Source organism: Accipiter gentilis, chromosome 18 (assembly GCF_929443795.1).
Source record: "Accipiter gentilis chromosome 18, bAccGen1.1, whole genome shotgun sequence".
In the NCBI taxonomy this organism is placed as follows: Eukaryota; Metazoa; Chordata; class Aves; order Accipitriformes; family Accipitridae; genus Astur; species Astur gentilis.
Window position 1 is genome coordinate 16,931,495 of NC_064897.1, and position 14,614 is coordinate 16,946,108.

Sequence of the window (14,614 nt, forward strand, 5' to 3'; positions counted from 1 at the left end):
CACCTATTCAGGAAAAGTCAATGGTTAGGGCGATGTATATTATCAGGACTCTGAATATATGTTATACAAGGCATGATGGGATTGATGGCTTCACAGATATATTGGGTAGATACCAATAAGCACACTGGCCAATGAAAAGAATAGAATACATTTGGGAATTTCTCCTCATACATCCTCCTTAGTTATGATTTGAGACATCAAAGGATATCCCTACCTGAGCAGGAGAAATGCAGTGATATGTCAGTATATCCTGGAGACTCCAATTAGTATATGCCATAGCACTGCTGTGAACAAAGACGTATTTGGCTTGCAGATAGCAACCCAGAGACAAACAGGTCATCAGATTAACTACTGTTGTAAACTCTGTGCTGATATCCCTTGTGAAGGAGTAAGAAAGTGGGACAACACTGCTAAAGTTATTTGGCAAATATCTGACAATAATACACAATGAGCAGTTTCTTTTTGTCCCCCCCCCCCCCCCCCAATATGGATAGTTCTGGTTTTATCCTTTCTTCTAGGCAGATGAGAAATTTGGCCTAAACCTTTTTTTCTAAAAACTCTCAAGAAGTTACCTCTTTACTGACTGTGACGCCAGAAGTATATGATTTCAGTTCTTTCGTCAGATACATATTCCTAAAGACAGAGAGCAATAAATAATTCAAAAGAGAAAGGCTTAACCAAGTTGGTGTAATGACGTTGGACTGTCCTTAAAATCATAGTTTGCCCAAAGTACTTAAAGTGTCTAGAACACCAAATGTAGATACAATCACATCATATTCTGCCATAAGTTGCATTGATATTTGGTGTATCTATTACTCTGTGTAGCTGAGAAAAAAACATGTTTCTATTCAGTGCATCTAGCATTTGGGGCGGGGGGGTAGCAAAAGCAATGAGGTTGTCAAAAACAGCACAGCAAGCTTCGTTATCTTTAGAGCTACTGTCACTGCCATCACTGATAATTCTACAACAGGTGAGTCTGGAACAAAGAGGTGGCAGTTAACGTAACTTGGGAGCTATTCTGGAAGCTGTAGTCCAGCTGCTGGATTTCATCAAGTATTTCTTGCTGGTATGATAATAATCTTGTTTCTGAAAGTTAAGTCTAGAATACCAACAATAATATGAATAATTTTCACTAAGACTTAAGAAGGGGTATTCAAAATAGCAGCCATCTTTTTATAAGCTATGAAGCTTAGGTTTGTTTTCTAGGGTAGAGGAATGTGACACAGCCACAGTCCTCTGTATCAGTGAGTTGCCAAATACATCCTATGCTGGATACAGGATCTTTCCTATGAACTTGTATGGAAAGATTGCTTGAGTTCCCCAGAATTCATAACATTTGGGAAAAGCCCAAGAGAACCAAATTGCTTACAGAGATACCTCTCACTATCTGCAGAAGAATCCATTTCGTAACCTGGATATGGGAGACTGAGACATTGCTCAGGGAGATGATCAAAGATATGCAGTATCTTCTGTATGAAGTACAATTAAGTAGCATTGGACTTTCCAGCCTGGAAAAAGATGGAACTTGGAAGCGATATGACAAATCTAAAATTGTGAGTGGCACACAGTTTTGGTAGCTATCACCCGTTCACTCTGTCTTCCAGTGCAAGAGCAAGAGGCTGTCAATGAAGCTACTGGGAGACAGGTTCAAACCCAGAAGAAATGAGGCAGGTTCTTCCTGCAACAGAGAGTAGGCCTGAAGAACCACTTACCAAATGATGCTACAGCTGCAAAAGTTTACACGGGCTCAAGAAGACACTGACTATGTACTCAGATGGCAGATTCATGGAGGATACTAAACTGACAAGTCACAAAAAGTTCAAGAAAACCCTCATCTGTAAATAGTTGGGAAGATGCTGCACAGCATTACAGAGAAGTATCATGTTTGCTTTGTTCTTACCCTTTCCTGGGTGTCTGCATATGGCCATTATGTGAATGACCTGAACCACTACAGCTATGCCTTCATTATGATCTTATCAGAACCACAAGTCCAGACTTTCTAAGAATTTATTTTCCCTAGGAAATTAGTGCAAACTTTAGTACAATCGCAGTAATTGCCATAGCTTAAGAAATCAAAGAATTCACATTTAATTTTCAAGGTCAGACTGCTGGCCACTGCACCTGCACTGTCTGTCTGAAAAACCATCTGATGACCTTGAGTCTCAACATCATGCTTCAATTACATGTAGTCTTCAAAGTTGAAAAATGGAGGGAAACCTTTTTGCTTCAAGATGCAGATCTTTATTGTTATTCCCAGCAGAGACTCCTACCAGGAGTCTAACACACTTGTAAAATCAGAAACAGTACTAGTAGATTCTGACATCTCAGAACTTGCTTTAGTTCTGAGTGGATGGTCAACACTGCTATTAAAGTTTTTCTCAGCTTTTCAAATGTGTTAGAACATGAAGTATAAACGCTAACCTTCTATGCACATGCAAATCCCTGTGAGTTACTAATGCTTCCCTTAACAGCAGTATTTAAAGAAGAGTTTAGCATGCCTTTCCAGATACTGGGAATGCTAGACATAGAATCATCAAGCAAGTAGATTGATTTCTTCAAGGCAGCTCAAAAATTCCATAGTTAGTATCTGGGGTAGCAAAGGGCTAAAATAACCTAAGACTATGGAAATATAGATAAACACATAATAGAAGATTAGCTGAGGAGGGTGATGCAGATAAACCTAAGAGGTTCTGCACAGAGCCAGCTTCCAAGTGTGGAACAGTGATAGCAACTCTGAACCAGATCCTGCAGAGCAGAACAACTTGGTGCTCAGAAAGTCAGATGCAGTCAGCTACAGTTCAGCAACATCCCCTGATTTTCTCCACCTTTCTGGAGCCCCAAGCATGAGACCTGAGTTTCATGCAGACAAGCCTGAATTCAGTTAGCTCAGTCTAGCTCAGAGCTCAAGGACAACACACTAACAAAACCCTTTCTGATGTGACCCAGTTCCATAAGGAGATGATTTGGCAACTCAGCACATGGCACCATGTTTCCAAGGCTACTAGGGTGCTCAGCTTCAAGGCTGGATCCAACACCGTATCAATAGTTTCAGCTGCAAATTACAGTATACCCAGCTTACCCTTCTCAATGTATTAGAGCTGGGTGTGCAGCAGGAGTAATTAGTTTCAAGAGTTAGATAAACAGCATTTGCACTGTCAAAGTCAGTAAGTCATCTCTACCTTCCCCAGGAAACCTTTTACCATAAAGGCTAGGATTTAAATGATTGATGATTTCCAGATATATGTGAATGAAGCAAGAATTCTTATCTCTCAACATCTACTCATCAATAGCAGAAACAAAACGTAACCGCATTCCTAAAAAATTACACAGCTCCTGCCAGCTTTTCATTTGTGTTGCTGGACTTAAAGCAGAAACAAATGGAAGCCATTTGGGGCTCTTCCTGAAATAGATACAAGAATTGGAACAGAATTATCATTGGTTGCTAAATAAAGGAAAAACTGTAGTGTAGAAACTCTGGAATCATATTATCTTCACTCCAGATACTCAAGAGATTACTGCTCTAAAAAAATAAATCTGGCCTAAATCTGGCTCAGAAATGCAATGGGCTCTAGCTTTCCTATATAAATGCTTGAAAGAGCACAAGTACAATGGGTCAGGCCATGGAAAACATATGAATAAGAGGTATTAAGAAGTATTTATTTGCTGCAAACACTCATCTCAAAAACCTCTGTGCCAGACCTTGCTTCCCTGGCTTCTTAGAGAGGAGGCTTAAATCTTGTGTATGCATCAGGCTTTCAACAAAATGCTGAACCACAAAGTAGACATACAAGGCCCAAAACAGGTCATTAGATTCACACACACATGTATAGCTATCAATTAATGCATTCAATCTACAGGTATGTGTAAAATAACCTTTACAGAAAATCTTATCATTAGTGAATACATGCATATACATACATACCTGTATACGTACACAACGCATGCTGAATTACTAGCCTTTAAGAAGTTAATATTAGAATACTTTAGGAGGCTGGTTGACAAAAGCAAAATGCATTTAACAATATCAAGAAATTTAATGACACTGGCTACACAACAACTCATTTTCCTTTATTTTTCTAAGATATTTATATGAAGCCCACATTTTATTATCATTAGTTTAGGATGATCAATAGTGAAGAATGCCTGTCATTGTTCTCCTGTAAGGTGCAATACAGATGTAACAACAGTTTTTCTTTTCTGTTTTCAGAGGGATGGGGGGAAGGGGTTACTATGTGTGCAGCAGTGTCCCTTTAAGTAATCTTTTTTTTGGCTGTGCATCCAGAGCAGCTAATAGTTTTATCAAATACCCTTCACAGCAAGACGACTGTTTCCATGGAAACTGTAGAGCAATCATCCATTACTCCTGCAAAGATTTCTCTCAGCTCTCTCCTAAATACAGGTAGCTACTTTATTTCAAACTAAAATAGAACGGAAGAATGAATTTTACAGCCTGTGTGACAACTCACCTCCAGAACTTCATATGGAGACTATGGGGAAAGTGGGGCCTAAAGCACAAAACCCCAGAAAGCACATGCAAGGAAGCCACAATTAAGTTTTAAAACGGAGACAAATTCTGTCAAGTCTGCAACATAAAATATAGGTTATATAGAGGATGGAAGATTCTTTCCTCACAGCTGTGAAATGGAAAGGAGACAGAGAAGAGCTTAAGATTGGAGATGAACCCAGAGCTTTGTCACTTACCTCTCTCAGCATGTTGTTTTCTTTTTCCTTCTGTTCGAGAAGGCTCTCCAAATGGTGCACGTGCATCTCTGCCTCAGCCAACCGTCTTGTTCGCTCATGATCTTCCTCAGTGGCTTTTGCTGACAGACCTTTACTCTGCAGCATCTCCAGCAGCTTTTTGATGGACTCATCACGTGCATTTAAGGTCTGTTTCTGTGTCTCAATACGCAGTTCCATCTCTTCTAAGGTTTTACGTAGCAGGAAGAGTTCCTTGGCCTGGCGTTCGTGCTCTGCATGAAGTCGTTGGAAGTTTTCCTCTGTCAGCTCTGCCACAAAGGGCTCACTGGTTCTAGTGTTGCTGTCCTGCTGGAACAGCTGGTTTAGGTCCCGCTGGATCCGGAGCTCATCTTGGAGAGCCTGGATAGTCATCTGCATATGCTAAAAGAATAAATAAAGAAAATCAGAGAATTGCCTCCACTGGAGAAATAAAGAGAACAGTATGAGCCATGTCAGTCCTCCTGAACTACCAACCAAGAGGAAACTGCAACACAGACAGACAAACATTGTTTTCTGAAAGCAGAATGGAGGTGGAACTGAGTTATACTACAGAAATGTCACATCCCTCCTTCTATGCCTGGTAGAGGTTGCTTAACACTACAAACCTCTTACTCAGGTGACCCTCCCACTTCCACTAACTTGAGTGAGCCACTATTTCAAATGGGAAAATGTCAGTAGGCATTTGTCAGGAAGCTGAGAGCTTAAAATATTTTTTTCCATATAGAAATACCCTATAGAAGAATTCTGCATAAGAAGTCCTAGAATAAATAGAATTACTATCTTGACAAAGCAGAGAGACACATGACTATTAGAATTTACATACCATCTAATAAAATGTAATCAGCCATGAAGGCTCCCAAGGTCTTCAGTACTATCACTGCACGTAGCACAGATTTCCCAGTTGAAATAGTTAGAGAAGAAACTTCAGCATTATCAGGAAGAACTACAACTATACAAAACTGGAGACATATTGACTGCAGAGAAGGGTCACATCATACAATTTTATGCATGAGGATTTCAGTACAGAACAGAAATTACCACCTTACAAAGAGGAATGTGAAGTCAATGAAATGATCAGCAGTAATTTATGGCTGTGCAAGGCAATAAATGCTGTCTCAAGGACTCTGAATACAGTAGGTTAATATAGTGGGATAATATAGGAGAAGCACAGTTTGTCTAGCAAAAAATCCTCACTTCATATTTAGATAAACATTCATTTTCTTCTCTGCAAGACAGAAATATTAAGACAATAACAGAGAAGTACTAACACACTGAAAAAAAGATCTGATTACCTAGGATAAGATAAACATCGAGTGATACATCTCTACTCCCTTAAGAGTGGCAGACATGCTTACAATTTGGTCTGAATGTGAATAAGTCAAATGGACTGATCCCTGGGGTCTACCTTTATATTACAAAACTCAGTGTCTGCAACATAGCTACTTCCAGTATTCATTAGGACTAAATTACTAGTTAGCATTAGTTATAATCTATTATCAGGCTTGATGCAGGAGACACACTGTTAAGGTCTATACTGTAAAGATGGTACCAAATTAATATGTTTCACATAAGTCCAAGTACTTCATTTTACTCAAATATTTGTGAAAAGAGGACATATAAAAAGATCTGGGTTTAAATATTACTTCAAGAATATATTTATCACAATTCTTATGTAAAATTCCTTGGAGAACTGTCTTTTCCCTGAAATAAAAGGATATTTTATCCTGTCATTTCCTTTCCTGTCTGGAAATGTTCCTGGGCAACTGGCTCTACGTAGCCCTGCTTTAGCAGGGAGCTTGGACCAGCTGACCTCCAGTGGTCCCTTCCAACCTCAACCATCCTGTGATTCTATAAAAAGACAACAGACAGAAGATAGTATTGGCAGCACAGTTACCTACCTTTAACCTGTTTAGAAACATCAACGGTTAGTTTGGTTGTATAGAAAGGTGCATAAAGGCAGTCCAAACCCATTTTCTTTACAAAGGTCAGTACTTTAGACTGAGTACTTCCCCTCCTCTTGTGTTCTGGCCTAAGAAGAGCTTTTCAAAACTAAAGGTGCTGTTTCACAATCAGCTCACCTAAGACCACACTACCACTAAAAGGAACAGTCCATATCTCTGTATAAGAGAAGAAAAGAAATATCTCAGGGGAATCAATATGGATTTCAAAAATATTTTTAGAAATTACTTTTTTTTTGAATTATAGATTTCAATTTTCATTTATTGTCATTTCTCCAAACCACAGTCAAAATGAGAATGTCAGACAACCTACAAGCCTTAAAACTGAGGCACTACCACAAATGCCAGCATTCACATAGGCAATTGAAACTACTATGTCTGTTCAATTAACGTATGTTTCTCAAGGTGTAAAAGAAAACCCACTGCATTCATGAAAAGGTTTGCTTCATCTGTACCTATACCAATAAAGTCAGCAGGACTACAACAGCAGTAGTGAGAGAATATCCTTAAAATTCATTAAACTTTAAAAATAACCTCACTGGATAGAACTTCACAATTCCACACACGAGTTAATTCCATTTGTATGTGAGAAGCCCTACTTATCCACAGCCCAGCTGTGTGTTGTTCCTCCAGCTAATGAACAAATTCCCACATGCTTCCACCTGCCTCTCCACATACCGCCACTTCAGCATTTCCTTTCTCCCAGGCGAGAAAAGAGCTGCTTCTGAACAACCACATATCTAGTAAATGAAATTACTTCCTCTATTCAGCGTTGTCTCAGACTCAAACTTGGGGTATTTATAAACATCAATGGACTAAATCACCACAACCAAACTGCCACATTTTTACCATTTGATCTGCTGTAAAATCTCATTTCGGGTTACATATGCAAAAACTGTGTCTCAGACCCACAGAAATTATCTCCCCCAAAGTTGGAAAAGCCTTCATGCAACTTTAGGGTCAAAGAACCAAAATCTATTATATGATTCAGTAACGTGATGTGAAAAAAAATTAATATCAGTGACAAACAGTATTTATTGGTATCCATCAGTCTTAAGTAAGGACAAAAGTTTGGAACACTTGACATGAATGGTCAGCAACTGAGTTGAATTCAGTTTCCCAGGAAAAATGAAGAGGTGGGGCAAGAGGAAGGGTTAGCACCAAGCTTATGAATTACTGTCACTGTTTCTGAATTGCTCAGCTGAGAATAAACTTCATTATATGCAAGGTAACTGGAAAATAGGCCATAGAAAATTATTCTATGCTTTTGACACCCACTCCTTGCCAACATGCAAGATGTATGCAAAATGGGTTCTTTTCTCTGCTTTCCAAAAATTTTTTATGATTTTCAGAATAATGGCATAATACCCTTTATTAATTGGCATCATAAATAAACTACTTTTTCAGTTAACATAGCTCGTCTTTTACATAATTTCAAAGAAAACATCCTTTTCCCTCTGAAGGAGCAGGCAAGTCTTACTAGCTCCTCATCTATTTCTCAGACTTCACTTTTAAATCAGTGACTATCCCAGAAAGACAAAATATTTTTGAAGTTCACGCATTAGTATCCACTGATGCTTAATCCTATTTCTATGACCTGACTAAGACCTCAATCAAACTTGAAAATACTGCTGAAATTGTCTTATCTAGAAATAAAAAAGTAAAAATACTTTTAATACCACTGAGCTTGGTTACATCATACTGTGCTGAGTAAGTACCAATCATGCTTTTCTTAAATAGTTTAATAAAGGTAACAATTAAAGTCAAAGCAATTATGTTGAAGCTGTAGTTTGCTTGAAGCTTACTGCTCTTATTTCAGACCTTGAGGATTCCCTGTTTTTTCAAGTAACAAAAATTGGTCTTTAAGCCCCACTACAAATTATAACTACACCTGCAAATCACAAAGATACTTTTGTGAGCACAGTTCTCTAGTAAGTCTCTTGTTGGTTATGCCCAATGTACTTTTCTCTTGACAGAGCTAAGCCCCTTCAGGCCCACCTCAAGTGTAAATCCTAGAAGGGCAAGGTGCAAACAAAACCTCTTACCAGATGTTCTTCTGCCTATATTACTTCCATGGAGAAACTTAAAAGTTTGTTAACCAGGCTCTACACAGGGACAGAGTTTGCCTTTCATCCAGCAGCACAAAATTTACATCTGTAAGTAGCAGAACATGATTCAGTCTTCGCCTCCACCTAACAGGATTCAAATTCACATTTCCCACACATTGGCAGATTGGTTAGATGAGTTTCCAACCTACAGTATGACCACAGCCAATGGTACAGAAGTTCCTTATATTTGGTTCACAAAGCAGTCCTGTTGTTGCACTCTCAGGATAATGCAACGTACCTATTGCTATACTGGTGAGTTTGAGAAACTTTCTGCAGGCAGGTCTTTCATCTCTCCCTGTTGAAGCTTTTCCATTTTGCATGAAATATTTAAAGATTCAGTAGGCCTGACAGAAAATACTAAAGAAAGCACAGCTTCTTATTCTAATTGGTAGAAAACATAAGAACAGAAAGACCTGAATAGCAATACTTCCAATTAACTTAAATGTTTATCACCTTACCATTCCAAAGGAAGTGGGGGATGTGTATTGTAACATATTCAGACAGAAAAAGGAATTTAATTGATACTCTACAGCTGAGACCTGTATTCTAACCCTACATTTTAGATCAAAAGGAGGCAGCCATTGCTACTAGCAGGATTTTGAAAGAAAGGATTAAATTGTGACATGCTTTTTAAAGAAAGGATTTCCACACTCATCTTTGCAAGACAGAGCTTGACCTACCAAGCTACGGTGTTTAAGATTCCAATACACATTTGTCCATTTTGGTTGCCTGGTTTAGGCTATTCACACTGCAGATACTGTCTTTGTAATTACTACAATCAGATACATAACTCATCCCATGCTATATTCAAGAAGTCTAAACGCCTAAATTAAAACTGTGGTTTCTGCAACACAGGCAAGGCACCTAGGCACTGAACGCTTCTGTAGTTAAGTTCTCCTTATCTCCTGGATTTAAATTCTAAGTAGGTTAACCAGGGAAGTTACTGTAATTTTTGGAATATCAAGAAAAAATTCAGTAAGTTCAAGAGATGCCTGCCAACAATCAGCAAAAAGGAAGAGAAGAACCTACTCTTTCCCATCAACAAGGGAAAACATAACATGCAATTATATGACACTATGTCACAGAAATGTGTCACGAGGCAGGAAGCATTATTACATTCTGCAAAACTTAAGGACTTAAAATTCTCTTACACTGGGAAAACACTGAAGACTCATATTCATGAGCAAGAGAATATAGGGTGATGGAAAGGATGGGGAGAAAAAGAGAGGTCCTACTAGAATACTTAGTGGCGTGTTAGAAAAGCTTCAACCTGGGAGATAAAAGTTCGAACTCTTACTCTTCATCTTCATACATCCCAAATGAGGCTGTAGTCAGTACACAGTAAGCTGTTCTTGGGTGGATCTCTAACAAGATATTCTTACAGAAGGGACTGAGAGAGATTCTGCTTTATGCAAATATCTAAATGACTGACTTTGGAATTTAAACCTACATCTCTCACATCCCAGTGTCATAAAGAGAAGATGAATCTTGGCTCAAGGTCTTTGTCTGAATTAGCCAAGAGACCCCTTAGCATCTCCCACACTCTAGTGAGCATCCCTGACCAAGTCTATTTCCTCCTCAGGGGTTGATCTCATCTCACTCTTCTCTAATTTTTAATTAGAAATTCCACTCCACAGGGAAGAAATTTTTTCCTAACAAAAGTTTTGCTGAAATCAGCATATGCAATAAAAGTTCCTTATAAAAATATTATTGACAAACTTAGCTACTGAAAACTTCCCGATTACTTCTACTGTTAACCCACAAGGCCAGTACATCCTGTACTGAATGACAGCTTTATGATGTACATGTATTTGGCAGTTTTCTGCAAATCTGGTCAGTGATCAAGATGTTCTTCATGCAGAAAACAGTAAGTGCTTGGAAAGACATAGCACAGGTTTGCATTTTTTATTACATATCACATATTTCTGTATTTGTTTTTCAGGATCCAACACAGGGACAAAGAAAAAATAAAAAAGAGACAGATGTAATTTGTTAAAAGACCAAAAACTAGGTGTCTAGAGATGCCAGTTTATAGCTAATGTCTTATGCCGCCAACTATTTTTACAGCTGGGAAAAAGAGACAAGCTTTCAGCTACAAAAGCCCTTCCAGGTCTGAAATAGATGTACTTGCAGAACCTACAAACACTGCCTTACTTTTGTCTTTATATCATCATGACTACTATACTACTACTTTGGAAGAAAAGATACAATAATTACGATGTATTTTACTTCAGAAGGACAATTCAGTAAGGTCTACCCTCAAATGTACATCACCAGAAAATGACAGAATTTAAAGATGCTTTTGTTACCAGCAAATCCACATGCGCAATCACAAACTTTTGCATTATGACGATCCTTCTCATGTTCTTTACAATGAAAGCATTTCAAACGTTTTTAAGAGAATGAACCACATTCAGCTCAAAAGAGATCACATGCCAAACGCCAGAATAGGATTTGGTCACTATGGGAAATCATTCTCTCCCATTCTCAAAGAGTTAATGTTTTGGCGGCATTTCTGGGAAATAGATTCTGCTGAATGCACCGCAGAAGCAAAGGCCTGGCTGTCTAAGGGAGTCCCTGCTGACATTCAGCTGCAGCCCACGCAAAGAAACTGAAAAAAGGGCTAATGTCAGGTGTCCAGCAGGGCTGTAATGAAACAGAACTTGCTGATTCCAGAAATGCTACATATTCCCTGTAAGATGGATCAGAGGCTTCAAACCCCTTATTTAAATGAAAACGAATAGGCTATTTTTATAATGTTTAGCTTAGATACAAGTTACAGCTATGATTTTAATAGGATTTAATTTGTGAGAGTCAAAGAAAGAGACTTGTATTTTAAAGACAATACATTGTATTATCTCTGAGACAGCAGAAGGGCAAGATGGTAAAAAAATGCTATAGATAAAGAGCTTAAGTTGTCAGTAATACATTTGTCAGCTGAACTAGACTTGCAGAAAATGACTCATTTAGTTTAAGAGGGCAGTGTGCAACAGCATAATTCCTTCACCCCTGTCTGTACAAAAAAAAACCAAACAAAACCACAAGCAAACCAACAAGAATGAATTTAAACTCCTAAGCAGATCAGCAACAACCTAATAAACCTGTAGCCACAGAAGAACCAAAACTGCAATGCACGTTGCACTAAGTGTACAGGTACATCCATTAAAGGCTGCAAGGTAAAACAGAATAAATGCAGTACACCAGTTATTCAGTGGTAAAGGCCCACATGAAAGATTTTACCTACAGGAAACATGAAGCAGCTTATCTTACAAAGAAAAAAGGTAAGCTATTTCTATTTTCAATGGATAAAGCATGTATATGGGCAGTTTCTATAGAATACCTGATGCACAGTAAAAGCATAACTTATTCTGAAGAAATTTATGCACATACCTATGTGACAGAAATAAAAATTCTGATTAAGCATAGGCAAACCTAGTAAACTTCTGAAAAACATCAGTTTACCTGTCAGGTTTTGAACTATGAATATAATTGACAGTTCTCTGGCTTCCTAAGAGAGTTTGAGCTCTGTGGCAGATATCAGAAATGGTCTAGTAAGCAACAGAATTCAAAGAAAAATTATTTCTAAAGTCATACCAGTTAGTCCCAGCTACCATGTGTTTAAATTTCCAAAGGGTACATCTACATTAGTTTAGTGTGCCTCAGAAGCTTCTTCTCATGCAAATCTTCCCAGCATCTACATTTCACATGCTTCGAGTGTCAGCATGCTATGATCCTGGAGTGAAGAAACTGGATTCTTTCAAGTGCCCCTAATCTTTCTTGAGAACAGGCATCTTGGGATTAGGGCAAATTTTTAGAATTTCTCATCGGAATTGACAATTTCCATACCGATTTTAACCTCTATTTCCCACTAGGCTGACCAAATTGGGTTAGCATTATACTACTTAAATACCATGTTTTATTTGTATACAAACATGAGCTTTGATTTTTTGTTCTTATGCTGCTAAAGAAACAGGAGTCCTTAATTCTTTACAGTTTCTGTCTCCCCTGTCTGGCAAGCACAAACTTCTTTTGTCACAAACTGTGTTGATAAAATGGATCCTCATGTAAGTGGTTTCAGGGGGGGAAAAAAAAGCCAACACACAAACACTAGACAGATCTATATTCAGGCTAGCCATGATAGAACTTGTAGAATTCGATCATATGCCATTTTGCATGTGTATACAACACACCCAATTTCATCCATGGTATATATTACTTCTAAATGTCGCATCTGTGGAATAGGTGTTTAAGTGCCAAATTCAGCTTTTGTGAACCTCTCTTCCCATGAAAATAATTAGAAATGATTATGATACTTATGGGAAGGAGAATTTTAACATTTACATGTCTAACATCTACAATGTCTAATATTTTCAAATTAATATCATCTATATAAAACATGACTCATTTTGTTAATAGATTAGGACCTCTTCTGCAAAACCAGATTCTTGTTAGTCACCTTTATTAGGGAGGTCAGCAAATATATCTTTCCATTAGCTGATGCAAAGAATCAATCCAAGATAAAAGGTGCTCTGCTACACAGCCTTTGATCTTGTGTTCAGTATTTTCCAAGATGTGAGCGTACACCAACACTATGCTCTAAAAAGGAAAAATAGCTGATGATTTATAATGAAAGATTACTACACGAAAAAAATCAATGCACAAGAAAGCTGTTGACTACTTTATTCACATCACCCTTCCCTTGCCAGCCCCCTACCCTCCACCCCCAAAATTTATACCTTCTTCTATACTAGTTGGTTTGGAGAGATTACAGTATAAATCTCAATACACACATCCATAGGTCCCACAAGAATATTCTGACCAAAGTATTCTGAATAACTGCATCTGAATCCTATACCTCTCATGTAACAGTATAAAATATGAAGTAGGCCTGATCTTTAAAGCTTTTTGAATACTTAAAGCTTGGGACTGTTGAGGACTGAAGAAACAATTACAAGGTAGGCTATGATACATAAATTGGTAATATTTAAAAAGAATTGGTTTTAATACAAAACAGTGAGCTTTTCAACTTCTGCTTGCCCACAGCAATACAATACTTTGTTCTTCCTGTCAATGTGGAACGCAGCATAGTGGCATCCTTCACCTGCAAGCAACAGCGGAAGATCTCATGAGCTACCCAATGCTTGAAGACTATGGATTGATGACCACAGCATTAAGTGTTCTTTCCAAACTTGTGCCTCCAGAAATTGAGTTACTGTCCAGATAAGATATCAAGAGCCCAATATTTGGCTGCTCAGCTGAAGAAATTAAATACTTGCTAGCCCTATCAGACTGAACTATTAAACCTGGACAGTAGCTCATGAGCAATCCGAAAACACTGAAATTTACTGGGGTTTTGTTTGTTGGCTTTTTAAAGACATTTTCTTGAGCGACAAAAGCATCAGATAACCAGATATGGCCATAAATGTGAGAAGACTGCACAAAGGACTTGATCCTGTCAAATAATAGAACACGTGACATTCAGGATCTCATGAGCAACATATGGCTGTACTGTGACACATGGAAAGTTCTTGTCAATGGAGTCTTTGCACAATGTTCAACCAAGATAGGGAGATAACTATCAGCAAAAACTAGCTCCTGCCTCTCAACGCCACACACCATGTGTAGAATGAGGCTTTCCCAGCCTGTTTATAGTTTTCCTTGTGCTCATTAGATGGTAACCTTGCAAGGCAAAAGTCACCTTAGTGACATCACTACAGAGTACAGAGGTCCTGTATGCCCAACAACTCATCCTACTGTTTCACAATAAGATGAGACCAATTTGGCTATGTTATGGTAATACTTTCAATTCTT

General features: G+C 38.2%; 2 protein-coding genes across 13 annotated transcripts in view; one reads left to right on the plus strand and one right to left on the minus strand.

The window, feature by feature from the left end:
• ERC1 (ELKS/RAB6-interacting/CAST family member 1) overlaps positions 1-14,614 on the minus strand; it is a 305,485-nt gene that overhangs the window by 233,075 nt on the left and 57,796 nt on the right. For all 12 annotated transcript variants that reach the window (XM_049822647.1, XM_049822646.1, XM_049822644.1 and 9 more), the window contains exon 3: positions 4,702-5,118. In XM_049822647.1, the coding sequence (XP_049678604.1) occupies positions 4,702-5,118 (417 nt within the window). The remainder of the gene's footprint in view (positions 1-4,701; positions 5,119-14,614) is intronic.
• The window catches only part of NINJ2 (ninjurin 2), a 307,674-nt gene that overhangs the window by 30,963 nt on the left and 262,097 nt on the right, over positions 1-14,614 (plus strand). The window lies entirely within an intron of this gene.